Below are 27,063 nucleotides of genomic sequence, written 5' to 3' on the forward strand. Positions count from 1 at the left end.
AGAAGAACGAACTGGGGAGGAGGGTGGAGAAAACAGTGCAACAATGAATGAATGAAAACCCAAAATCTCTGTAAATGTTCATTAAAGCTAATAAATTCAATAATAATAAAAAAAAGAACAATCTCAATCTCTTCACCATCTAACATGATGTGGCCAATGGGCACAGTGATGAGAATCTTTGTTTTCTTTTTTTTTTATTGGGAGTTTCTTTTTTTTTACTTTTGTTTACTTTTTCACTAGTTTATTTACAAAATTTTAATACAAATTTGAACAAATTCTTTCCATGTCCCTCACCGCTCCCCATCAAATTGTACAACCCAATGATTAATCCCCTCTTCCCCCTGTACATCCACATCCCTCTGTTTCCAGTCTCTCCCACCACTCCGGGGTCCTTATATTCATTCTACAGTAATGGTCTTTTACAATAGTTATCCTTATGGGACTAAGTTAGTTCACTCTGCATAATGCTCTCCAGTCCCTCCCAAGTTAGATGGTAATCTACAAAATTATTGCTCCTGCAGGCTGCATAGTATGAGAATCTTTGTTTTCTTGATGTTGAGTTTCAATCCATATTGAAGGCTGCAATCCTTGACGTTCTGCAGCAAGTGCTTCAGGTCCTCCTCAGAAGAAACCTCTGACAGAATAACCCACATTCTGCATAGAGAATCTGATCTCTGATTGACTTCCAGTATGCAAACACAGAACAGAACTCAAAAATCCCGGCTAGGAATGAAGGATCTGTTGCCCTTCTGTGTACAGAGCAGTGGTTAAGTACTTTGTTGTTAAGCAAAAGTTTGGCAGTTTGAGCCCTTAAGTCGGTCTGCAAGGGGTAAGGGGGTGGGGAACAGCAGCAAGCTTCTGCAAAGATTAAAGGCCTGAAACATGAGACAATTCTACTCTGTCCTATAGGTCAAAATGGACAGAAAGGCATATAACAACAAGCACAACTACATTTCTGGAGACGAGAATAACAACTGTCTACAAAAACCAAAGGAAACAGAACAGAACCTAAAAGCTCTAAATCGTATTATTCACCACGTCTAGGACACCACCTAAACTCAGCAATTAAAGAACACAAAAAAATTGACCTTTTCTCTTAACAGAAAAGTTGGTATTTGGAGTTCAAGGAGTCAGAATTACATCACAAGAATCTTAAAACAGGTATTTATTATAGCATAATATATTCGGTGTAGAAGTAGAGAATATCAGAAGAATGCGTATTTGTGCTTTATTGACAATGCAAATGCATTTGGCTGTGCAGATCATAACAAGTTGTGGCTGACATTAATATGGGAATCCCAGAGCACTTAATTGTGCTCATGTAAAATCTATACCCAGTTGTGTGAACAGAACAGGGGAACACTCTTTGGTTTAAAATTAAGAAGGATGTGTGTCAGGGTTGTGTTCTTTTTCCATACCTATTCAATCTGTATGTTGAGCAAAGTATTCGAGAAACTGGACTCTATGAAGAGGAATGTAGCATTAGGATTGGAGGGAGACTCATCAATAACCTGAGTTATGCAGATGACACAACCTGGGTTGCTGAAAGTGATGAGGACTTGAAGTACTTGTTGCAAAAGATCAAGAAACACAGTCTTTAGTATAGATTGTATCTCCATGTTAAGAAAACAAAGGCTTTTACCACTGGAATGATAGGCAATATGGTGAATGGAGAAAAGATTAAAACTATATCATGTTGGATGGAGATAGAAACTGTCAACAACTTCATCTTGCTTGGATCTTCTGTTAACACCTGTGGCACCAGCAGTCAGGAAATAAGGAAATGTACTGCATTGGGAAAGTCTGCAATTAGAGACGTCTCCAAATACTGAGGAGTAATGACGTCAGTTTGAGGATTAATGTACACCTAATTCAGGCCAAGGTTTTTTTTGACCAGTTGCTATGCATCTGAGAGCTGGACAATGAGTAAGGATGAAATGATACCTTAGAGTTGTGCTGTTAGAGAAGAGGACTGAATATCTCATGGATGGCCAAAAGAAAAAAAAATAGGTCTTGGAGAGGATGCAGCTGGAGTGTTCTTTGGAGGTAAGGATGATGAGGCTTTGCCTCACATACTTCAGGCATGTTGCTAAGAGGTGTTATTCTCAGAAGAGGGACATGATGCTCAGGAAGGGTAGAGGGTGGGCGAAGGAGAGGAAGACTCAACCAGGTGGACTGACATAGTGACTTCTGCAGTGGGCTCTAGTGTTTCAGGAAGTATAAAGATGGCACAGGACAGAGAAAGGTGTACTGATCTCTGTTCCTAGGGTTGTACTCAACTTGATGGTACCTGACAACAAAAACAATATACTCTCAAGTGGAATGCTAATTTAAACACTGTGGTGGTGGTTTTTCTTGTTGATACGATCAAGTTGGAACCGACCAATAGCTGATCCTCCAGTGGGTTTTCAGAAGCAGTTAACTGCATAGGAGGAGAATGCCCATCCTTCACCCGTGAAGCAGCTGATGGATTCAAACTGCCTTCAGGACTACAGTGAAGTCTCTTTGCCACTAGGCCACCAGAGCTCCCCTAATTAAAAGGTAAGAAGTTTTAATTCACCACTCATTCTATGGGAGATGAGCTTGTCTTCACCTGTAAAGACTTAGAGGCATGGATACTTAATGAAGGCTGTCACAAGTCAGAATAGATTAGATGTAAATGGTTTTGTTGTTGTTGTGTACTGCAGAGTTAGAAATGACCCACAATTGACCCTCTGGCAGGTATTTGTTGTTGTTGTTATGTGCAGTCGAGAGAGTTGGATAATGACCGAGGAGGATAGAAGGAGAACTGATGCCTTTGAGCTGTGGTGCTGGAGAAGAGTATTGAGAGTACCATGGACTGCTAGGAAAACAAACAGGTTCATCCTGGAAAGGGTTAAACCGGTGGCTCTTTGGAGGCAAGGATTCTGAGGCTCCGTCTAACATACTTTGGACGTCTTTTAAGAAGAGATCAGTCCTTGGAGAAGACATCATGCTTGGGAGGGTGGAGGGACAGCGCAGGAGGGGAAGGCCCTCTATGAGGTGGATTGATTCAGTGATGGATTATCAGGATGGGAGTGTCAGAGACAGTGTGACTGGCACAAGACAGAGCAGAGTTTAGGGCTGTTGTGCATAGCGACTCGACTGCACATAACAATCTCTTCACCATCCATTCTGATGCTGCCAATTGGCCCAGTGGTGAGAATCTTTGTCTTCTTGACTTTGAGCCTCAGTCTATATTGGAGGCTACAGTCCTTGACCCTCTGCAGCAGGTGCTTCAGGTCCTCCTCAGTTTCAGCAAGCCGGGTTACGTCATCTGCATAACGCAGATTGTTGATAGATCTTCCACCAATCTTGACCCCACATTTCTCCTCATATAGCCCAGCCTCCCGGATGATCTGTTCTGCATACAGGTTGAAAAGGTATGGAGATAGGATGCATCCCTGGCAGGTATTTAGAGGCAGTTACTCACCTGAGAGGAGACTGTCCATCCTTCTCCCATGGAATACTGTATAATATGTAAATATATTTATATATACATGTGTATATATATGTATGTACACACACACACACACGACTTTTAATGAATCAGTTTCCCAGTGATACATGTTGTTATTGTTGTTAGGTGTTCTCAAGTTGAGTACAAATCATAGTGACCTTATGAACAAGAGATCTGAACTATGTCCTACCCTGCACCATTCACATAATTTCTGGCCCATTACTTCAGTTACAGTGTCAATCCACCTAATTGAGGGTCTTCCTCTTTTTCACTGACCCTTCACCTTTCCAAGCACGAAGTTCCTCTCCAAGGAATGGCCTCTCCTAGCAACATGCCTAAAGTGTGCAAGATGAATCTCTATCATCTTTGCCGCCAAGGACACTCTTTCTCCAAAACATATTTGTTTGCTCTTTTGGCAGTCCAAGGGATATTCAGTACTCTTCTTCTCCAACAACCACAGGTGTACAGGCATCAATTCTTCTTCTACCATCCTTACTCAAGGTCCAGCTCTCAGATGCATAGCAAGTGAATGAAAACACCAGGACCTAAATTGGGTGCACTTTAATCCTCAAACTGACATCATTGCTTTTCTGTAATTTGTAGTGGTACCTGACTGCTGATTTTCCCAATGCAGTATTTCTCCTGATCTCCTGATTACTGGAGAGGTTCCTGAAAGTGAAGTTTTCCCATGTGATAAGTCTCCTGATCTCCTGACTGCTGCTACCAAGGGTGTTGGCTATTGATACAAAACAAGATGAAATGATTAATAACTTCAGTCTATCTCCATCTAGCATGATGTTGCCCATCAATCCAACGGTAAGGACCTTTATTTTCTTTAAGTTGAAATGTGATCTTCTGTAGCATGTGTTCCCAGTCCTCCCCACTTGGACCAAGCAAGGTTGGGTCATGTGCATAATGGAGCTTGTTGATGAGTATTCCTCCAAATCTAATGAATATTCCTGTTCACAGAGTCCAGTTTCATGAATTATTTGCTCAAGGATATAGACTAAATAGGTATGGAGAAAGGATACTTCCCTGGTGCACACCCTCCCTGATTTTAAATCATTCAATGTTTCCTTCCTTTACTCAAATAACAACTTCTTGGTATAGGTATAGATTTTGCATGGGCACAATTAAATGTTCTGGGATTCCCATTCATCTAGTATTAACCATAATTTGTTATGATCCATACAGTAAATTGCCTTTGCATAGTCAGTAAAACACAAACAGACATTCTTCTAGTATTCTCTGCTTTCAAATAGGATCCATGTGACAACAGCAATAATATCCCTCTTGCCACAGGCTCTCCTAAATCTCACTTGAACGTTGGCAATACCCTGTCAACGTATTTTTCTAGCTGGTTTTGCGTGATCTTCAGCAATTTTTTGCTTGTATGTTATAGTAATTATATTTTTCTATAATCCCCATGATCTGTTAGACAAACTTTCTTAGGAACGGAGACAAATAAGGATCTCATCCAGCAGCTCGGTTAGGTAGCTAATTCCCAAATCCTAGCATAGTCTGGTGAGCATGTCTGGAACTGTACCTGTTAGCTGAAACATCTCAATTGGTATCCCATCAATTTCTAGGGCCTTAGTTTTTGCCAATGCCTTCAGTGTAACTTGAACATCTTCATTACCATTGGTTCTTGCTCATACTGTATTTCCTGAAGCTTTTTAGTGTCAACTAATTCTTTTAAGTGCAGTGACTCTGTGTATTCTTTGTAAAAATATATAATGATCTACTATTAAATGCAATAGAAGTCAGAAAGCACGATAATGTTATCTTTAAGAGGCAGAAACAAAACAAGTAAATGTAATGGAAGAGAGCCCTGGTGGCATAGTGTCCACAGCAGAAGTATGGACAATCTCTTCTTATTGTGATTTACGACCCTAGGAACGTAATGGTGGCTCCCGAGGAGTCCAAATCAACTTAACTTCAGTTTATTTGAGCTTCTGAAATCTAAGAAACTAAGTGTGACAGAATAACTTCATAATGATGTAAATCTCTCTTCCATAACCCCATTAATACTATCATATTTTAGTCTATCAAGGGACTTGGTGGAGTAGGGCTTAAGAGAGTATTTGTTCTACAGAATTTCATTTTGAACCATTCAAATCTTACTCAGATAGCATTTAGCTACTCAAAAACACCAAACAATATTATTCTAGTATAAGTAATTTAAAAATCTTTGCTAGTACAAAGGTATATTTCTAATTGGTCGAGTGGCAAGAAGCTGCGCTGCAATCCCAAAGGCATGCGGTTTGAGGCTACCAGCTGGTCTTCAGCAAAAGGATGGCCAATCTCTTTCCATGAGAGTCAATGCCTCTGAAAACCTAGTGGAGGATCAGCTATGGGTCAGTTCTGACTCTACGGTACACAACAACTCATACCAGGTCCAAAGGTACTAAAATTTATTAAAAAATAGTACTGAAGGTCTGAAAATACAAAAGACAAATGGCTGAAATTAGCAGGAGGGCAGAGAGAGAAGTACATCTATATATAGATCTATATATTCATCTATAAGTGCATCATAACAGCTATGTTTCTTATTAATTAGCTATTTTACTCTGAACAACATGACCTAAAGTTCTTAAAATGTGTAGTAATGAATCTAATGTTGTTGTTGTTGCTGACTGCCATCAAGTCGAGCATGATTTATAATGACCCTATCAACAAAAAGCCTGAAGCCTTTGTATAACTATCAACATTTATCAACGTTCATAGAGATTCCAGAGGCATATTGTTTAAGAAGTAGATGCCACTCCTACTTCCAAACCTTCCTTCAGTTGGGAGCTCCACCAAATACTTTCTACCATGTGTAACCTTTATGGCATTTGATACCCCAATGGCACAAATTTCAGCATCACAGCAACCCCAGGTTAGCTCAGTACAGCATACTGACAGAAGAGTGCTGTACCACTTAGAAGAATGTTCCTCCAAAATATAATAACAATCAACTTTAAATACAAAGGCCCTTCGCAAGGTCTTGTTGGCCATAAAAAAAAACCCAAAAAACACCAATGCAGTATGTTGTTGTTATATGCCATTGAATCGTCTGTGATGTATAGCGACCCTTTGTACAACAATCTAATAGAAATTAAAATACATATCACAGATATAAGTAATTAAACTCATGTAAAGTAAGGAAAAAGAAAATAACATAAGTGAAAAACAAAAGTAAGCTTCAAATAATGAAAAATGGTCTGAAATTATGAAAGAAACTGAATTTTCATTTATTTTTATTGTTAACTTATACATCTAGGGAGTAAGACATACAGTAATGGGCTGTGGGGGAAATATGATTTTTCATACACAAAAGCCAAAATTAAAATTTGTATTTTTTTTCATAAGAAAAGAAAGAGTGTTAATATCTGATAGCAAAATCTCTCAAAGTAAACTCTGTATCAATTCAAATCATGGTAATGGCACTTATTTGCTGTGCCACCTTGAATAAGTGCCGCAATTTTCATAACGGAAATAGAAACAGTAACAATCTGATAGGCTTGTTTTAAGGATCAAATGAGATAGCACAGTCTAAATACTTAAAATAATATTCAGCACAATTAAAATCTAAATAACTACATTTATAAATATTTCTTATTTTAATAAATGTTAGAAAGTTGTAAAACCTTTCTACTTGGGAAATATTATTATAATTGATTATTGTTTATTTGTACTTGATCATATTTAATGAGTATAAACTGTTGAGATAATTGACAGTACGTGGCAACGTGACAGTACAAGGTCCCGGATGGGGGCATTATGACATGGGAAAGTGGCTCAGCTGGATTTTCAGTGTTTGTGCTTTGTCTCACATACTTTGGACATATTGTTAGGAAATGCTATTCCTTAAAAAGAGACATCATTCTTGGAAAGGTGAAGGGTCAGTAAAAAAAGGAAAAATCTTCAAGCAGATGGAGTCACATGGTGACTGCAGGAACTGGTTCAACAACATCAAGAGATTGTGAAGACGGCACAGGATAAGATAGGGTTCTCATCTGTTGTTCACTAGGTCACTGTAAGTCAGACTTTTCTTGATGGAACCTAACAACAATAACAACAACAGCATAGGGATAAAGTAAAAATGTTTGTAAACATTCCCAATAATAAGATCTGCTAAAAGTGTGACTCATAGTGACCCTATGAACGCAAGACCTGAGCACTTAAAGAACTTTCTTCATTTTTTCAAGTTCATAGGGTTTCCAAAGGCAAGCTATTTCGGAAGTGGACACCACTCCTGCTTCCAAGCTTGTTTTAATCAGGAAGCTCCACCAAACACTGCCCAACAATGAGTGACCATTATGGCATTTGGCACATCAGTGTCACAATGTTCAGCATTACAACCACCACGAGTTACCTCTGTACAGCAATGCACAGACCAGTGCTTTACCACCTAGAAGAATCACACACACACACACACACACACACACACACACACACACACAAAATCCAATTTAAACCAGACCTGAGGGCTGCAGATTAAAATCATCAACCTTTGGCTTGGTTTAGCATCACTTTCTGTCCATTAGGCCACATGAGCTCTCTATATGTTGTAGCTGTTAAACGCCGTCAAGTCGTAGGCAACTCACAGCGACCCTATGAATGAAATACCTGAGCCCTGTACAATTTTCTTTGTTTTTCCAAGTTCATAGGGTTTCTAGAGGCAAGCTATTTCAGAAGTGGATGCCACTCCTGCTTCCAAACTTGTTCACAACAACAAAAGGAACTATGGTGGCCTATAGGCATGAAGCTGCTCTGCAATCCCAAACGCACAAAGTTCAAGGGCACCAGCTGCTCTGTGGGAGAAGGATGCGCAATCTCCTCTCGTGTGATTACTGCCTCTGAAAGCCAGCTATAAGTCAGTTCCAACTCGACAGTACACACTAACAACAATAAAACCTGGGAAAAAGAAGGTATGCATAAAGTGCCATGCACACTTTATTCCATGCCCTTACTTATAACTAGACACAAACCAAGTGTTTAGGGAAAACAAAAGGAAAAATAAAAAGTGGAATTGTATTGTTGTTGTTTTTGTTGTGTACTGTTGAATCAGAATGGACGCATAGCTGACTATCTCCGGAGGGTTTTCAGAGGCAGTTAATTCCATGGGAGGAGATTGTCCATTCTTCTGTGGAGCAGCAGGGGACCTCGACCCACGTGCCTTCGGGACTGCAATGCAGCTTCTTGCCGCTACCACTCTTATTTAGCATTTTGGCAATTTTTTCTAGTACTAATATTTTGAGCCTAGTTTTCTCATAGAAGTTCTATTATACAGTTTTATCATACTGTCACACCTGTCAATAAACTGTATATTTAACAGAAATGAATTTTTTAAAATCTTCCTATAATGTGAAAGGTGATTAATTTTAATAAAAATAAAATGCTTCACTGTCAAAAATTTGCCTACTTTGCTCACCTAGATGTCTCCACATCACTATAATTATTTAACAATTTGCAAAATAGTGAGAACAGAACTATGGGCCACAATAAATGACACAAATGACCCTAACATTCTATGTACTCACAGCAGGAAATGTTGGGAAATAATCTACATTAAGAAAAAGTGATTTCAAATGAAGACTAAGATTTAATAAGGAATAAAGAGCTTGCCTGAAACATATGTGTGTGTGTGTGTGTGTGTACCGGCAGGAAAGATAGGCATTCAATAAGTGACAAGAGATTAAAGTCAGGACAAGGGTGATTATTCTTTGACATACTGTCAAGAATTCAATATTGTTTATAAAAGTTAAATCTAAAACACAAGAACTAAAAATTATAAGGACAGTTACCAAGAAAACATTAACACACTTAAAAAAAAGCCCATATAGCTAAAATCATTTCAGACATGATACACTTAAGATAGACCCTTTGCTACATAATTATAAAAGTTTAAAAGCATCAACTATATTTTTTATAAGCCTGAAAACACACAGTGCCATGTAGGCAGAAGTCTAAACACAATCAACAAATCCAAATGGAAGACTTCTGAATTACTTCTGTAATAGCTGATGGGTGAAAAAAGAAACATCAATTAAAAATATTAAAAGAGCTGAATAACATTAGTATGCTTGATCCCAAAGACCAGTAAGTCTCAACATTGTTAGGACTATTCCACATTCTAAGAAAACACTTAGGATCCAATGTTTCTGTTTACAGAGGTTATTCTGGCTGGTATTTACTGTAAAAGATAACTGAGAATTTAAAATATTTATTCTTTGTAATTTAAAAAAATAATGATAAACTGTTTCATGTTAACTAAATCCACGTTATTTAAATGAAACTTAACCACAATTAAAAACATTCATTGAAACTGTGGCCTTGTTTAACAGTTCTGCAAATTCTTCTAACATTTTTAATAGAAATCTGGAGCATTCTCATAGTTGATCATTCTATAATTCCTCTCTAGAATTTATTCTGTTACAATATCATATAATAAAATACATAATTTCTAAATTTCAGACATTATACAGTTTTTTAGACATTTAATTATCTGGATCATAATTATGGATAATATTGAAAAGAAAAGCAATTCTAAGACATTTAAATGTGCCACTGCAGAATCTATGCACAGACCAAGAAGGAGTATTACCAACAGAGAAGGATAATTGCCTGGTTTTAAAAAAAAAGAAAAGGTATGTCTCAAGGTTGTATCTATTCTACATAACTACTCAGTATATTTGGTGAAGAAATAATTTGAAAAGCTTAATGTTTTGAAATAGAATATAACGTGTGGATTGGAGAAAGACTCATCAGCAACTTATGCTACACAGATAACAAAACTTTGCTGTGAAAATTTTTGAAGCACTTACAGAAAACCAAAGACTATAGATTTCAGTATAGATTACAGTTCAACATCAAGAAAACAAAAACCCTCACAACTGGACCAAGAGGCAACATAATGATAAATTAAAAAAAAAATACTGAAGATTCAGAATAAATTCACAATTAATTGCTAAAATACAGCTGTAGTGGGTTAAATTGTGTTACCTAAAACATAATCTTCAGTACCTGTGAATATTGTAGCTGATGTTACATGGATCTTAGCTGAAAGCAGAGAATACCAGAGCAATGTCTATCTGTGTTTAATTAACTATAACAAACTATGGCTGACTCTGAGAAGAATGGGAATCCCAGAACACTTGATCGTTCTAATGAGAAACCTATACTTGGACCAGGAGGGAGTAGTCAGAACAGAGCAAGGGAACACTGCATGGTTCAAAATTGGGAAGGGTATACGCCAGGGATGCATCCTATCTCCATACCTTTTCAAGCTATATGCAGAACAGATTATCCGGGAGGCTGGGTTCTATGAGGAGAAATGCGGGGTCAAGAGTGGGGGACGATTTGTCAACAATCTGCATTATGCAGATGACACAACCCTGCTTGCTGAAATTGAAAAGGACATGAAGCACCTGCTGCAGAGGGTCAAGGACTGCAGCCTACAATATGGATTGAGGCTCAATGTCAAGAAGACAAAGATTCTCACCACTGGACCAACTGGCAGCATCAGGATGGATGGTGAAGAGATTGAGATTGTACACAGCTTTAGTTTGCTTGGCTCCACAGTCAACACTCTTGGCACCAGCAGCCAGGAAATGAAAAGGCACATTGCCATGGGAAAGTGTGCTGTTAGGGACCTCTCTAAAGTGCGGAAGAGCAATGGTGTCTATCTGGGGACTAAGGTGCATCTGATACAGACCATGGTCTTCGCAATCACTTGTTATGCATCAGACAGTTGGACAATGACCAAGGAGGATAGAAGGAGAATTGATGCCTTTGAGCTGTGGTGCTGGAGAAGAGTATTGAGAATACCATGGGCTGCTAGGAAAACAAACAGATTTGTCCTGGAAAGGGTTAAACCGGGTGGCTCCTTGGAGGCAAGGATTCTGAGGCTCCATCTAATATACTTTGGACATGTTGTGAGGAGAGACTGGTCCTTGGAGAAGGACATCATGCTTGGGAGGGTGGAGGGACAGAGCAGGACAGAAAAGCCCTCTAAGAGGTGAATTGATTCAGTGACTGAGATAATCGGAATGGGAGTGTCAGAGACAGTGCGATTGGCACAGGACAGAGCAGAGTTTAGGGCTGTTGTACGTAGGGTCGCTATGAGTCGCAAGTGACTCGACGGCACATAACACCAACAACCTGTGAATATGTCATTACTTAGAAATAAGGTATTTGCCAACTTAATCAAGAGAAGGTGTCATAGTCGATTAGTTGTTGTTATTGTTGTGTGCCACTGAGTTAGAACCAACCCATGGTGACCCTTCATTAGGTTTTCAGAGGCAGTTAAACACATGAGCTGCACTACAATCCCTAACATGGTTCGAATCCACCAGCTGCTTTGTGGGAGAAGGATGGGCAGTCACCTCCCATGCAATTTGTTGTTGTTATGTGCCATCATGTCAATCCTATGCACAATAGCTCTGAACCCTGCCCTACCCTAAGCCAATCTCATTCTATCCAACACATCCATTCCCATAACCCCAGTCATTGTGTCAATCCATCTCACCCAGGGTCTTCCTCACCTGCACTATCCCTATGCCCTTCCAAGCATAATGTACTTCTCCAAGGACTGTTCCTTCTTGACAACATGCCCAAAGTATGTAAGATAAAGTTTCAAAATCCTTGTCTCCAACAAGCAAATTGGCTTCACTCTCTCCAGGGCAAGCCTGTCTGTTCTCTTGGCAGCCAACAGTATATTCAATACTCTTCTCCAGCACCACAACTCAAAGGCATCAATTCTTCCTCTGTCATCCTTGGTCCTATCCATCTCTCTTATGCATAGCAACTAATTGCAAAGACCATTCTGGAGCAGTCCCTGACAACAGAGTTTACTAATGTAATCATGTTTTCGTTTCCTGACTGCTGGTGCCAAGAGTGCCAAGAGTGATTGTGGAACCAAGCAAACTGAAATTGTTAACAATCTCAAACGCTTCTCCATCTTTCATAGTGCTGTCAATTGTTCCAGGGTGAGAATCTTTGTGAGTTTTTTTATGTTGAGTCTCAATATATATTGAAGACTAAAGTCCTTGACCTTCTGCAGCAAACACTGCAGGTCTTCTTTAGCTTTGGCAAACAAGGTTGTTTTCTCTGCCTATGTGCAATTTACTGCCCATGAAAACACTCTGGAACGTCAACTATGTCGGTTCTGACTCAACTGCACACAACAACAACTAGATTAGAGGACTCTATACTATATTCAATGATTGATATCCTCACAAAGAGATTTCAAGATGCAGCCCACAGAGAGAGAAAAAGGCCATGTGAAGATGGAAGTAGAGATTACAGTGCTGTGTCTATAGGCCAAGGAATATCAACTACCCAACGTAGAGAGAGGCAAGGAAGGAAAAGAAGGAGCATGACCTGCTAACACCTTGCTGTAGCACTGCTTACCCATTCTCAAAAACGACGACCAACAAAATGTGGGAATTATTAATCTCATTACTATTACAGGAACAGCATTATTTAAAAAACAAAACAAAACAAAAAACACAAACCCGCTCTTTCACCTCCTGTGGCCATTGCTGAAGCGGCAGCGGCCAAAATGAAGTTCAATCCTTTTGTGACTTCTGACCAGAGCAAAAACCAAAGGCATTTCAATGCACCCTCTCACATTCAAAGGAAGATCATGTCTTCTCCTCTGTCCAAGGAGCTGAGGCAGAAATACAACGTGTGTTCCATGCCAATCCGAAAGGATGATGAAGTTCAGGTTGCACGAGGGCACTATAAAAGTCAGCAAATTGGCAAAGTAGTCCAGGTTTACAGGAAGAAATATGTCATCTACATTGAACAAGTGCAGCAAGAAAAAGCTAATGGCACAACTGTCCATGTGGGCATTCACCCCAGCAAGGTGGTTATCACTAAGCTAAAACTGGATAAAGACAGAAAAAAGATCCTTGAACATAAAGCCAAATCCCGCCAAGTTGGAAAAGAAAAGGGCAAATACAAGGAAGAAACAATTGAGAAGATGCAGGAGTAAAATATTAACACAACTTCATTAAAAACTGAAACTGAAAAAAAAAACAAAACAAAACACCACCAAATCCCCAAAACCAGCTAGAATATTACAGCAATACAGAACTGCCAGATATTCAAGCTGGATTCTGGGGCATGAACAACATCATTGCTGATATCAGATGTATCTTGCTGACAGTAAAGAATACCATAAAGATGTTTATTTGTGTTTTATTCATTACGCAAAGGCAAATGCATAGTCAATTTGATGGCGTGGATCATGAAACTATGGCTACCACTGGGAAGACTGAGAATCCCAGAACACTTAATTATGCTTATATAAAACCTCTATCTAGCTCAGAAGCTGTTATACAAACATAACAAGGGAGCATTGTGTGGTTTAAAATCAGTAAAGGTGTATGTCAGGATTGTATTTTTTTCCATACTTATTCAATCTGTAAGATGATAAAATAATTTGGGAAACTGGATTATATGAAAAATGTGGAAAACAGGGTTGGAGGAAGGTTTGCAAAGACCTGCATTCTGCAGATGACAAAACCCTGCTTGCAAAAAGTTAATACGATTATAAATACTTGCTGCAGAAGATCAAGGCATGTAAATCATAGATTATATGGATTATATCTCAATATCAAGAAAACAAAAATCCTTACCAGTAGACTAAAAGGCGTAAAAGAAGAATAAACGACTGAAGTTGCCAACAATTTCATCTTAAATCGGATTAACAATCAACACCAAAACTGCAATAGTCAAGAAATCAAAAGACATGTTGTACTGGGAAAATCTGCTGTCAAAGACCTCTTAAAAAAAGATGTCTTGCAAAAAAGACCTTGCAAAGTCTTACAAAAGTGCAAGGATAGAAGTTTAAAGATTAAGGGGCATCTGATCTAGCCATGGTATGTTCTACTGTTTCTATTATTAGATGATGGATAAGAAAGACCAAAGAAGAATCAATGTCTTTGAGATGTAGAGTTACAGAAGAACATACAATAATATCCCAGTGCTGTCATAAGAACAAACATATCTGTCTTGGAGGAAGTACAATAATGGTGTTCCACAGAGGCAAGGATGGTGAAATTTTGTCTCATATACTTTGGACACAATTTGAAGAGGGGTTAGTCCTTGAAAGGACAAAGAGAGGGCCAGTGAAAGATGAGTTGGAATGGCATTGACTGCAACTGCACTAATAGGTTTCAGGAAGGCAGAGATTGTGAAGATGAAAGAAGACAGGATTGTGATCTTTTGCACACAGGCTTGCTCTGAGTCTACAATGTGGCACATAAAACAACGTACAGTTTCTAGAAAATTTCATAATACACTCTTATAAGTGAATAAAAAAGGCAAGGCTTAGTATTAATATAAATTTTTTTTTAAAGTTACAGAGCACACTGACAATTACTTTTACAATAGACATATGTAACAATTTGTACCTCAAAATGAAGAAAATGCATAAAGCTTTTGTAAATATTGACTAAACACTAAGTAACAAAATAAGTCTAAATTAATTTAGACGGGGCCTTATTAGAGAACATGCTCTATGACGACCACGCAATTTAACTGGCAATCTACAGCAAAATTTCTTTAAGGTCAAGGAATAACAATGTTGACATCTTTCAACATTTCTATTAAATAGAGTTTGGCAAGTCTGACTTGTAGCCAGAAGACGAGGAAGACATGTGAATTTGAGAAGTCATTTGATGATTATATTGTTGTATACATAGAAAATGGGAACAATGCTGCATATAATTACTAAAATAATTAGGTATATTAGTAATGTCGTTTGAAAAAAATTAAAATACAAAAATCATTTTTCACTTCCATATGTGAAAAATATGTTACAGTCAGAAAAATCTACTGTCAAAGAATTCTCCAAAGTGCTAGTGCAAGGACATCAGTTCAAAGACTAGTGTGCACCTAATCCAAGACGTGGTATTTTCAATTGTTTTCTATGTATGCAAAAGTTGGACAACAAATAAGGAAGACTGAAGAACTGATGTCTTTGATATGTGTTATTGTAAGTGAATATTAACTATTTAATTTTCATTTTATTCGGCAACAATTTGAACTTCCTTATAAGTAACTGATGATCTGACCCATAATCTGCCCCTGGCCTAGTTTGCTTTTGTGTGTTTTTTTTTTTAATTATATTTTAACAAAAGTTTATAGAAAACTTGGATTTCCATTCATTTATTGTTGCACATTTTCTTCCCTACCCACCCCCTCAGTTAGTTTTCCTCCTGGAAAAGATTTGTTCATTGTTACTGAGTTTCTCCAACAATCACTTCCACAAATGTAGTCAATCTGATTCCTATGCAGCCCATCAGGTGAGATACACATGTAAAGTTGTAGTTTGTGTCTTTTTAAAAAAGTATTTACAATGAATAAGTCATTGTAAATACAAAATTCAGTTGTTCTATTTTCAGCCTCATTTTTATCACCAAGCCCATATTTTCCAACTACTATTCCTTCTTCAGTGTTCCCTACTTTTGCAGTCTAGTCACCAATTATTAATGCATCTTGATTACTTGTTTGGTCAATTTCAGACTTTGGTAAAAATTTTCAATTTCTTCCTCTTTGGCTCTAGATGTAGGAATGTATATTTGAATAATACTCATGTTAGTGGGTCTTCCTGGTATGTATATGGATATTGTCCTATCTCTCACAACAATGTATGTCCGCTTCATCTTGCTTGGATTCACAATTAATACTCTTAGTAACAGCAGGAGATGAATTGCACTGGGAAAATCTGCAGTTAGGGACCTCTCCAAATTATTGAGATGTAATGATGTCAGTTTGAAGAGCATCTGTTTCAGGCCATAGTCTTTTCAATTACTTGCTATACATCTGAAAGCTGGACAATGAATGAGGAGAACAGAAAAAGAAATCAATACCTTTGAGCTGTGATGTTGGAAAAGAGCACTGAACATCTAAGAGAACAAACAGGTACGTCTTGGAGAGGGTGCAGCCAGAGTGCTCTTTGGAGGAAGAAATGATGAGGCTTCTCCTCACATACTTTGGGCATGTTGCTAGGAGGTGCTATTCGTTGGAGAAGGACATGATGTTAGGAAAGGCACTCTTGTGTGTTAGGAAGTGTGAGGATGGCACAGGATAAAAAAAAGTTCAGATCTTTTGTTCATAGGGTTACTATGAGTCATACTTGATGGCACCTAACAAGAGAATATTAACTATTCCACGGTTTACCGAAAGAACAAACAAAAAATGTCTTGGAGTATGTACAACCAGGGTGCTCCTTAGATGTAAGATTCAGCTCACATACTTTAGGATATGTTTTCAGGAGGAATCAGTACTTGAAAAAAGATAGCATGTAAGAAAAAGCTGAGGTTGAGCAAACCTAAGAAGACCCTCAACAACATAGTAACTGCCATGTCAAGACCAACATCACAAGCATGGCAAGACTTATGACAAAAGTGCAGGACAGAGAAAGATCTGCTGTTCACAGAACTGTAATGAGTCCTAGCTAACACGAAGGCACCTAACAATAAAAGGCTACTACCTTTTACAAGACCATAATATGGAATGCAATAGGATGACTTCCATGAATAAGGATGGCAGACAAAAAATAGATATCATGAATTACAATGCTGGAGAAGAGTACTGAGTAGCCCACAGAACTACCTCTCACATTCTCTTTGGATATTTTGTCAGGAGGGACCGTCTTTGGAAAATGACATCATGCTGAGAAAGGCAGAAGGTCAGGAAAAGAGAGGCCGGCCTTCAGCAGGATGGACAGACAGTAACTGTTATAATGGGTCTGAACATCATGACTGTGAGGATGGCACAGGATAGACAGGGCAAGATTCAGATCCGCTGTTCACAGAATCTCTATGAATCATAGTCAACTTGACAATGCTTAATAATTAACGAAATATTTTTAGTAAAATTCAGTGATTTAAAAGTAACACTGATACCCATAAAAATAAGAATAGGAGAATGATTACCTTAGTAAATATGAGAATAATTTTAAAACTACGCAGGATGAGCACTAGAAAGAAAAAACATATATTCAAGAACACAGAAACAAATAGGCATATAAACAGAATTTATTAAAGCTTAGAATTATGGACCAACAGTGAAGGGCTGGACACTTCAATAGATCATGCTGAGAATCAGTTATTAATACAAAAATAAAAACAGAAAATTCAAGGTATAGTGAAAGCTTAAACGTAAACAATGAAACAGAGAAAAACCATATAGAACATTTTCACAACCTCCAAATAAAAAAGGATTTCTTACGGTATAAAAAACATAAATTATGGTACATTAAAATGAACAATTAAATATGAAAAAGTAGCTCAAGACATGAAAAAGCATTTCACAGATAAGAAAATCTCACTGCCCAGTAAAAATCATGAGTTTATGTTCAGTATCATTAATATTTAGGAAGGTAAATTAAAAAGACAATGACGTGAGTCTTAGGGTCTTGCTCTCCTGTTAAGAGGGAACCAGCAAAATCTGCAGTCTGACAATTTCAATTGCATACAATACCATGAAGCCTCATGACTGAATATACTCCAAGAGTGGTGTTTATACTGGTAATCATTTACTGGGAAAGAGCTGAACTGATTAATAATGTTAAATATATGGGCCCCAATTTTATTCCTAGGAAAATGATGTAAGAAATCCATGTACATATGCATCTTGTAAAAAAGTAAATTTGTTCACAAAAGCACTGTTTGTGATGGTAAAAAACTGGAAATCAAATTTCTTTCAATCATTTCTAGAAAATGAAAAATCATTATGTAGTTTATACAGAATTTTATACAGCTTGGTGAAATGAATGAAACATCTTTACCACAACAACACAGATGAATTTCAATAATAAAGTGAATAAAATCAGAATGTCACCAAATACTTACTGTGTGATTCAATTTCCATGAATTCTAATATCATGCAAAATTTAGAACAAATCATTTATGGCTCAAACATTTATGATAAACTATAAAGCAAAGAGATGGCAACATAAACACAAGATTGAAGAGACGAGTAACCCTGATGACTGTGGAAGAGATTGCGATGAGGTGAGAGAAACAATATTCTGGGATCCCACTGCGTCATTAATCTCTACCTTTTATGTACACTTTATTAAAATTATTTATCTGTTCAAAATTTAACCAAAAACATTAAGGTAACTCAAACAAAAATATAAAAGTACACTAACAATCATAAGATAAAATGCCAGGTTCAAATTTCTCATTATAAATGAGAATCTAAAATTCATTATAAAACTCAGCTGTCTCTCTGCCACATTTTTAATGTAGTAATTTCTCATTTTGAATGATCAAATTATCATATAAAGAAGGCAGCAATCAAAGGATACCAGTACATAATCTTGTTTCTAAAACACAGCATCCAGGCAAATGACAAAATGTTATAAAGCATATTGCTTAATCCTCCCAGTTCATAATTAATTAAATGCCCTACAGAGGCAAAGATGCTCCAATATTAACGTTCTCATCAATTCCAGGAAGATACTTATTTGAACTGCTAATTCACAATAGGTTATTATTTGCTACAGCATTCATTCTTCCACAGGGAACATTTCTGAGTCATCAAATGCATGCTGAAACTGACTTCCAGACGGAACATAGAAGCACTTCAAGTCAAAAGTGTTAGAACCCAATATTCAAATTCAAGCCTTCATTTTTTTTTCTCTGTGCCAATGGTATTTTGAAAAAAAAGTATCTAAATTCAAGTAACATGTAGCCTGCCAGAAGAAGAATTGCATTCCATCCTTTTAATTCTCTAAGAGAATCTAGGCCTAGGATTGCAGAGTCTGGCAGAGTTAGATGCCAAGTATTTCATCTGAGCAGGAATAAAAAACAAACCCAAAACAGAATACACCGTGTTCTGGTTTGTCTAACACTGCTCAGAAAAACCATACCAGCTCAGTAGACACTGCCCACCCCTGCCAAGTGCAGGAGAGTTTCTGTAAGCACTCTTGATGGATGAGTTAAAGATGTAAAGAATATAGGTGTTGAGGGCAGAAGAGAAATACAGCCTGCTTCAGGAAAGCACCCGAGATTTCTGCCTTTATTTCTCTTTGCCTAGTCAACTTGTTAAGTCAGCTTACCAGCTGATTTTTATATAAGACTACAGCATGAGAAATCACTTTTACAGGGTCTTGTAGTTCCCATCAAATGACTGAGTATGACTATGCAGATGAGGTGGTTGTGGTTCACCAAGGAGATAGACAAGTTGCCAATAATCCAAATAAGGTACATCCTTATAGGGGCAGGGCCATGCAAGTATGGTATATGGAGCCTTAACCAGGAGATTGGTTTTGTTATTCTGCTGGGTTTAAAATGAGCCACCCAGATATAAACAAGGGAGCTCTCTGCTGGCCTAGTGGCAAGGAGCTGCAATGTTAACCTGTAGGCAAGTGGTCTGAATCCACTAACTACTCCACAGGAGAAAGAGGAACAATCTCCTTCCCGTGATTTACAGCCTCTGAAAACCTCCTGGAGTGTCAGCTATCAGCTGGTTCTGACTATTCTTGACAGGGTTTTACTTTCAGGTGGAAGAGACTCAAGTTCATATTCTGGTTTTTGTGGATTTGTTTTCATTTACATTAGCTTCAATTTGAACTTCATGAGCAGTGATGGTCTACTCCACAGTCAGTACCTGGACTGGTTTTCACAGCTGACACTGAGTGTGTCAAACCATTCTATCCACAGATGTAATCTATCTGATTCTTTGGTAGTCCATCAGGTGAAGCCCATGTGTAGAGTCACCAATAGTCTTTTTAATAAAAGGTATTTGCAGTGAATAAAGCATTGACTGTACAAAATTCTATCACTCTATCCCTGGCCTCATCTCTGTCAACAAGCCATCTTCCTTGTTCCCAACTTTAGTAATCCAATCACCAGTTACTATTAATGAATCCTGGTTGCATGTTTGATCATTTTCAGACTGCTAAAATTAGTATAGTCTCATTCTCTCAATGTCAGCAACAACTTGTCATTATCCACATAGTCAAATGCCTTTTCATCATCAATAAAGCACAAATAAGACATTCTTCTGGTATTATTTACTTTCAGGATCCATCTGACATCAGCAATGATAACCCTGGTGCATGGCCTCTTCTAAATCCTCCTTGAACTTCTGCAAGTTTCTTATCTATGTACTGTTCCAGCCGTTTTTAAGATCTTCAGTACTATTTTGCTTGTATGTGATAGCAATGATATTGTTCAATAACTTTCACAATCAGTTGGATCACCTTTTTTGGGAATGCGAACAAATATGGACCTCTTCCAATCTGTTGGCCAGACAGCCGTGCTCCAAATTCCCTGGCATAAACTGGTGAATGCATCCAAGGCTGCATCTGTTAATCGAAACAAGTCACCTCGTATGCCATCAATTCCTGTGGCCTTAATTTTTGCCAATGCCTTCAATGCAGCATCTAATTCTTCCTTCTTTACCATTGGCTCCTGCTCACATGGTACTTAACAACAACAAAAACAGAAAGAAGAACTGACATCCACTTCTGAAGTAACAGACCTCCCAAAACCCTATGAACAATAGGGAATACATAGATATAGAACGGGGGGCTTAGGCCTATCATTGAGAAACACAAAAATGAGGAGGAATAGTTGTAAACAGCTGCCAGTAATTAGAACAAGAAGTGAATGTACTAAGTATAAATGTATTTAACACTGTTAAAAAAGAAATAGAACACATAAATATTGACATACTAGGCATTGGCAAGATGAAATGGACTGGCATGGGCCAATGTGAATCAAACAATCAATCATATGATCTACTATGCCAGGAATAATAAAGTGAACTAGGCTCTGTCCTACCAATTATGCCTCTCCCCCTGCCTGTTCTCCAACAAACTTGGGAAAAGGGCTCCTAGCTCCAGTTCTGGGGCAAAGCCGTCCCAAGGCCAGCGCTCTCTCTCATGTCAGGTCTCTGGTTCTCCATTGTGGCTGCTATGGCTGCTGTTTCCATAGGCCTTGGTCTGGCTGACACATGACTCTCTGGCCCCGAAGGACAGATCCTCAATATCTTCCATTGAATCTACTTAATTTAGCGGCAAGACTAGCCAATTCCCTTGTGGATAGGCTACACACCCTACTCATATAATCCTACCCATCCACGTGACAAAGTCAGACTCAATGGCTAGGAAAGTAATTATAAACAATAAAAAATTAACACAATACAAGTGAAAGATCTCAAGAGCATCAAAATAGACAATTTATTCTACAAGAAAACAGATTCCACCATCACCGTACTCCTAATATAACCAGAAACTATTCCTAGATTCTTAAATAAAGCCCCATTTCTTCTACTTCTGATTCTGTCGGCTCAAGAGATAAGGTACCACACAGTCAAACTGAGCACATAAACAGGGTGCAGGCCAGCCATGACTCCAAGAAAGAGAGCCAATGCTAACCTCCCTTTGTTTTGAGAATCATTCTCAGTCTTCTCTTTACAGCATCAGAATCTTTGAAACAACATTTTTTTTAAACTGCTGCACCTCGTATCCCATAAAAACCTTTAAAAGCCCATTCCTGGTAACATTCTGTGCATGCAACATGGTGCTTTCCGAGTCATGTCATGCAATAATCATTGGTTAGCAACAGCACATAATAAAACCATTACAGAGGGGATATTGGGGAGAGAAAAAAAAATAACATGCCAAGTAAGGCAATATTCTCAATATAGAAATTACGCAGAATTGGAAAGACATTCTTATAATGACAAATTAAATGTTTACATAGAAAATCATCCCTTCCAAATGGCTACAGGATTTATAGTTAGTCCTAGATATGGTTAACTGATAATGAATGAGGTAAACAGTAGTATGACAGTAAACAACCTTCTCCCCAACCCTCCAGGAGGTATTGCTGAACACAGCAGGAGTGTAACCCTGCAGCTCCACTGTGGTAAGGGTATTCTTGAAAACAATTAAATCTCCCAAAATGTCAAAACGCAGCCAGGATGCCTTAATACACAATGTTGTAGGCGCTCTGCATCTGGAGAAGCCTGATACATAATTTATAGAGTATGTGCTACAGCCTTGCTTGACCAAAGTACAAGAGCTACAAGACCAGGGATTTTGCATACTGAATGTACAACTATGGGTTACAGTCAAAGAGGAACCTGAGATCACAGCTAGAAAGCTTAGAGGACAAACATATCCAAATCAGTTTGAATATTAATTAGGGGGGTTATTATGAAGCCTTGGTGGTATAATATCTAAGTATTCTTATGTTAACTAAATAATTAAAGGTTCAAACACACCCAAGAGCTCCAGAGGAGAAAGGCCAGTGATTCTCTCCTATAAAGACTGATATTAGGAGCTGTCAGGATGATTTTGACTCACAGTGACCACATACAGAAACATAAAGAAAACATGCTTATCCTGCATCATCTTCCTAATCTCCTCTGTGCTTAGGCCCATTATCACAGTCACTGTCACTCCATTACTGCAGAGAAAACTCTATGGGACTGCTCTACACTGTTACACAGGGTGACTGGGAGCTGGAATCAACTAGACAGCACCTAATAACAACAGCGTGTTTATTACTTTCCATACACAGTAATGATATTCTCTAGTTATTGCCAAAGTGTTAGAAAATTAGAAGTTGGACGCGTGGCATTAAGTATCTTCTTTAGGTTCAACAGAAGAAAACCTTTCAAAAGAAAAGAAAAAAAAAAGAGCTTTATTAAGATGCTAGCGGTTTCTTCACAGGACCATTACACTTCTCTAGCTCAAATTACAGGGCATGAAATAAATGACACGACGTGGTACCTTAAATATCAGGCTCCATTTTTAGATCCAGCCTCCTAATCAGCTGTGACAGGGAATGAGGATCCATGAGGCAAAAGAGAGCAGAGCCAGATGCTGGGGGACTCGCAGACTTGGAAGGAAACAACTGACAATAGAACAGATGCTCAAGAGTCAAGCAAATGGATGCAAAATAAAATGGGCTCAGTATTGTGGTCTCAAACTAATTTTCCAAAAATAAAGTCTGAGGTTTTGGATATCGAATACACAGCTCTAGATTGCAACCTGGGGTCTCAAACCACAGGTAGAAAGAAAGCTTGGATACTGAAAGCACTAATATAAGGAAATGGCTTTTTGGTCTGGTAAGTGATTATGCAGGGTTTATCAATATGTGGCAAGGAAGGAGAATCCACCAGCTTCTCTAGGCTTTAAAGTTCCCTACATTATATAGAACAGGAAAATACTCATGACAGTATCTAAAAAGAACATCATTAATGATTGAAATGAAATATCCTCACTAATTTCTAAAAACTGCTCAAGTAATGCTGAAATAATCTATTTTTCCAATATGCTCAGGTAAGAGTTAATTCTTGTTGGATTGTTATCAGCTCAAGTTGTCTGCAACTCATAGTGGCCCTACACACAACAGCTCTAAAGCCCACCCTCTCCTGAGCCAGTCTCACTGACGTCAACAAACCTGTACCCATTGCCCCAGCCACTGTGTCAATCCATCTCATCTGGGGTCTTTCTCTCCTGCACTGTCCCTCCACACTTCCGAGCAATATATCCTTCTCCAAGGTCGGGTCCATCCTGTCCACATGCCCAAAGTATGTGAGACAGAGCTTCAAAATCCTAGCCTCCAAGGAGAAATTTCGTTTCACCCTCTCCAAGACAGACCTACTGTTTTTTCCTTGGCTGTCCATGGTATGTTCAAGACTCTTCTTCAGCATCACAACTCAGACATCAATTTTTCTTTTGTCATCTTTAGTAACTGTCCAGTTCTGGTGCATAGCAGGTAACTGAGAAGACCATAGCCTGGATCAGGCACACCTTAGTCTCTAGACTAACATCATTGATTCTCAGTACTCTCGAGAAATTCCTGACAGCAGATTTTCCCAGTGCAATCCATCTTTTGATTTCCTGACTTTTGGTTCAGAGAGTGTGGATTGTGGGACTGAGCAAGCTGAAACTGTTAACAATCTTAATCTCTTCTCCATCTAATATGGTGCTGTCAATTGGCTCAGTGTCTTCTTGATGTTTAGTTTCAATCCACATTAAAGACGAGTCTTTCATTTTCTGCAGCAAGTGCTTCAAGTCCTCCTCAGTTTCAGCAATCAAGGTTGTGTCATCTGCACAATGTACGTTGTTGATGAGTTTCCACCAATCTTGATGCCACACTCCTCCTCACAAAGCCGAGCCTCCTGAATGATTTGTTCTGCATATAGACTGAAAAGGTATGGAGAAAGGATGTATCTCTGACACACACCTTTCCTGATTTTGAACCATGCAGTGTTTCCTTGCTCTATTCTGAGAACTGCTTTCTGGTTTGAGTATAGATTTCATATGAGCACAATTAAGTGTTCTAGGATTCCCATTTTCCTCAAGGTTAGCCAGAGTTTGTTGTGATCCACACAGTCAAATGCCTTTACATGGTCTATGAAACACAGAGAGACATTTCTCTGGTATTTGTTGATTTCTGCCAAGATCTATCTGATAATAATGATAATATGCCTCGTGCCACAACCTTTTCTAAACAACCCAGCCTGTATTTCTGATAGTTCTATGTCAATGTACTGTTCAGTCATTTTTGGTTAATCTTCAACAGGATTTTGCTTGCGTGTGATATTAGTAATACTGTTCCATAGTTTTCACACTCTTGTCAGGTCCCTTTTTTTTTTAACGTTAATAAATATGGATCTCTTCCAGTCAGTTGGCCAGGCAGTTTTCCTCAAGATTTCTTAGCACAACCTGCTGAGCAGGTTCAGGGCAGCATCTATTTGGTAAAATATGTCAACTGGTATTGCATCAATTACTGGGGCCTTATTTTTTTCCCCAAGTCCTTCAAAGCATCCTGCACATCCTCCTTCATCATCACTGCCTCTTGATCATGTTGTTTCTTGAAGTTTGTCTGTGCCAGCCAGTTCTTTTCGGCATAGTGACTTTATGTACCCCTTCTATCATTATTTTTTTAATGCTTCCTGGACCATTTAGTACACTGCCCATCAAATCTTGATGACAGAGAATATCACTGGTGCTTTCATGTCTCTTCTTTTAGTCCTCCAGACCCACTCTATATCCTATCCTTGGCCAGAGGATGACTATAAGATCTATCTCCCTGGGTTCTTCTCATGACCGCTAGCTTCCAAATTAATTCAAAATTGGGAATGTCTTGGGATCCTTGTTTTAAAGCACAGAAATTTACTGTCTTACAGTTCTGGAGGATCTTCATGCAAATTTGGGGTTTCAGTAGGGCAATGCCTTCTTTCTGCTCTGGGGAAAGATCGCTTCTTGTCTCTTTCAGTCTATGGTGGCCTCGGGTTTTCAGGGTATTCATTGTTCATAAAAGGATCCATGTATTCTGTCATCTTGTGAGCACCTGTACTTCTTTTTTAAAAGATGCTATTAAGCAGGAAGTAGGACAAAAGCTGCTACTTAGATATGACTTGACTGATATAGTTCCAAATAGATAAATAGAATTTTCTCTTTCCATTAAAACTTCTCCTCAAATATGCACCATAAATGTTTGCCACATGGCTAGGCAAGGGTTGCTGGTTATATAACCAGATATACCCATAATATTTTTGGTAGTAGAGAATAAGTCACCTGAGCCATGTAGAAGGGGACAGTCAGATTTGTCTACTTGCATTTAATAAATTCAAAGAGCACAAATATTTTACCTGAGAAAGTGGTATTTTAACAATACAGAAAAGTGAATTTTGTAGCTTTTCCCCTCAGATCAAACTACCGCATATACCATCTGTTCAAGAACTATTCCCCACACAAATATCTTCTCTAGCTTCATTTTTCCATTCTTTTTAATTGTACTTGGTAGAAAACAGACACATTTTTTAGGCACCAGATGGATTAAGTTAAATGCCTTATTAGTAATATGTGACACTTAAAATTCTGAGCTTGAGGCTTTGCAAAATCATCTTTCTAGAGCTACTTGAAAGTTTTGTCAAAATAATATCCATGCCTAGAGACCACAAGATGCTATGCTATCTTTTCTCCCACTCTTCCCTCTCAGAAAAAAAGGGGGGCAGGATATCAGATTTACTGCAAGTAGCAGGTTTCCACATTTAGAATCAACTCTGAGCAGGATCACCAGAGGATGACAGCACTGCCATCTGCCGCAGAGGATGGTGGGTATCAGTCCCAGATGACTTCATGACTTCCTGGTGCTAATGCTTTTCACACACTCCCAATTAGAATATACTGCACACATGTGAAAGAATGGTAAGCCTGCGAGCAATATTTTTCCGTCCCAAATCTCAATGGTCAATTTAAACTAGTGGTTAAAAGAGGGCAGAATAACAATGAGAAATTCCATACAGTCTTTGTTCAAAGGGGAGAAAAGGCTTTGCTGTGGTATCTTTGTGCACACTGAGATGAGTTTTTTATTGTTTTAATTTTCTGATGCCGTCATGTTGGCCTTGATGACTTATGCTGACTAAGTGTGATGGCATGAAATGCTGTTTGGTCCTGTGCCATCTTCATAATAGGTGTATGTGCGAGTCTGTTGTCTCTGTGTGCCAGTCTATGTCACTGAGTGTTTCTCTCACGTTTTATAGTTTCCCATCTTAAACAGGATGTACTTCTCTAGCAATTGGACTTTCCTGATCCCATGGCAAAA

General features: G+C 38.4%; 2 protein-coding genes across 3 annotated transcripts in view; one reads left to right on the forward strand and one right to left on the reverse strand.

Moving 5' to 3' along the window:
* The window catches only part of TMTC1 (transmembrane and tetratricopeptide repeat containing 1), a 477,484-nt gene that overhangs the window by 371,746 nt on the left and 78,675 nt on the right, over positions 1 to 27,063 (reverse strand). The gene's annotated exons all lie outside the window — the stretch shown is intronic.
* LOC102848988 (60S ribosomal protein L26-like) lies at positions 13,029 to 13,463 on the forward strand. Its single transcript, XM_006895073.1, has one exon. The coding sequence runs from the start codon at positions 13,029 to 13,031 to the stop codon at positions 13,461 to 13,463; it is 435 nt and encodes a 144-aa protein (XP_006895135.1).

Source organism: Elephantulus edwardii, unplaced genomic scaffold (assembly GCF_000299155.1).
Source record: "Elephantulus edwardii isolate Elephantulus edwardi_28Jun2011 unplaced genomic scaffold, EleEdw1.0 scaffold00157, whole genome shotgun sequence".
Lineage (NCBI taxonomy): Eukaryota > Metazoa > Chordata > Mammalia > Macroscelidea > Macroscelididae > Elephantulus > Elephantulus edwardii.

Excerpts from the sequence above, each read along its gene's own strand:
- LOC102848988 (XM_006895073.1), top strand. The coding sequence starts at position 13,029 with ATGAAGTTCAATCCTTTTGTGACTTCTGACCAGAGCAAAAACCAAAGG.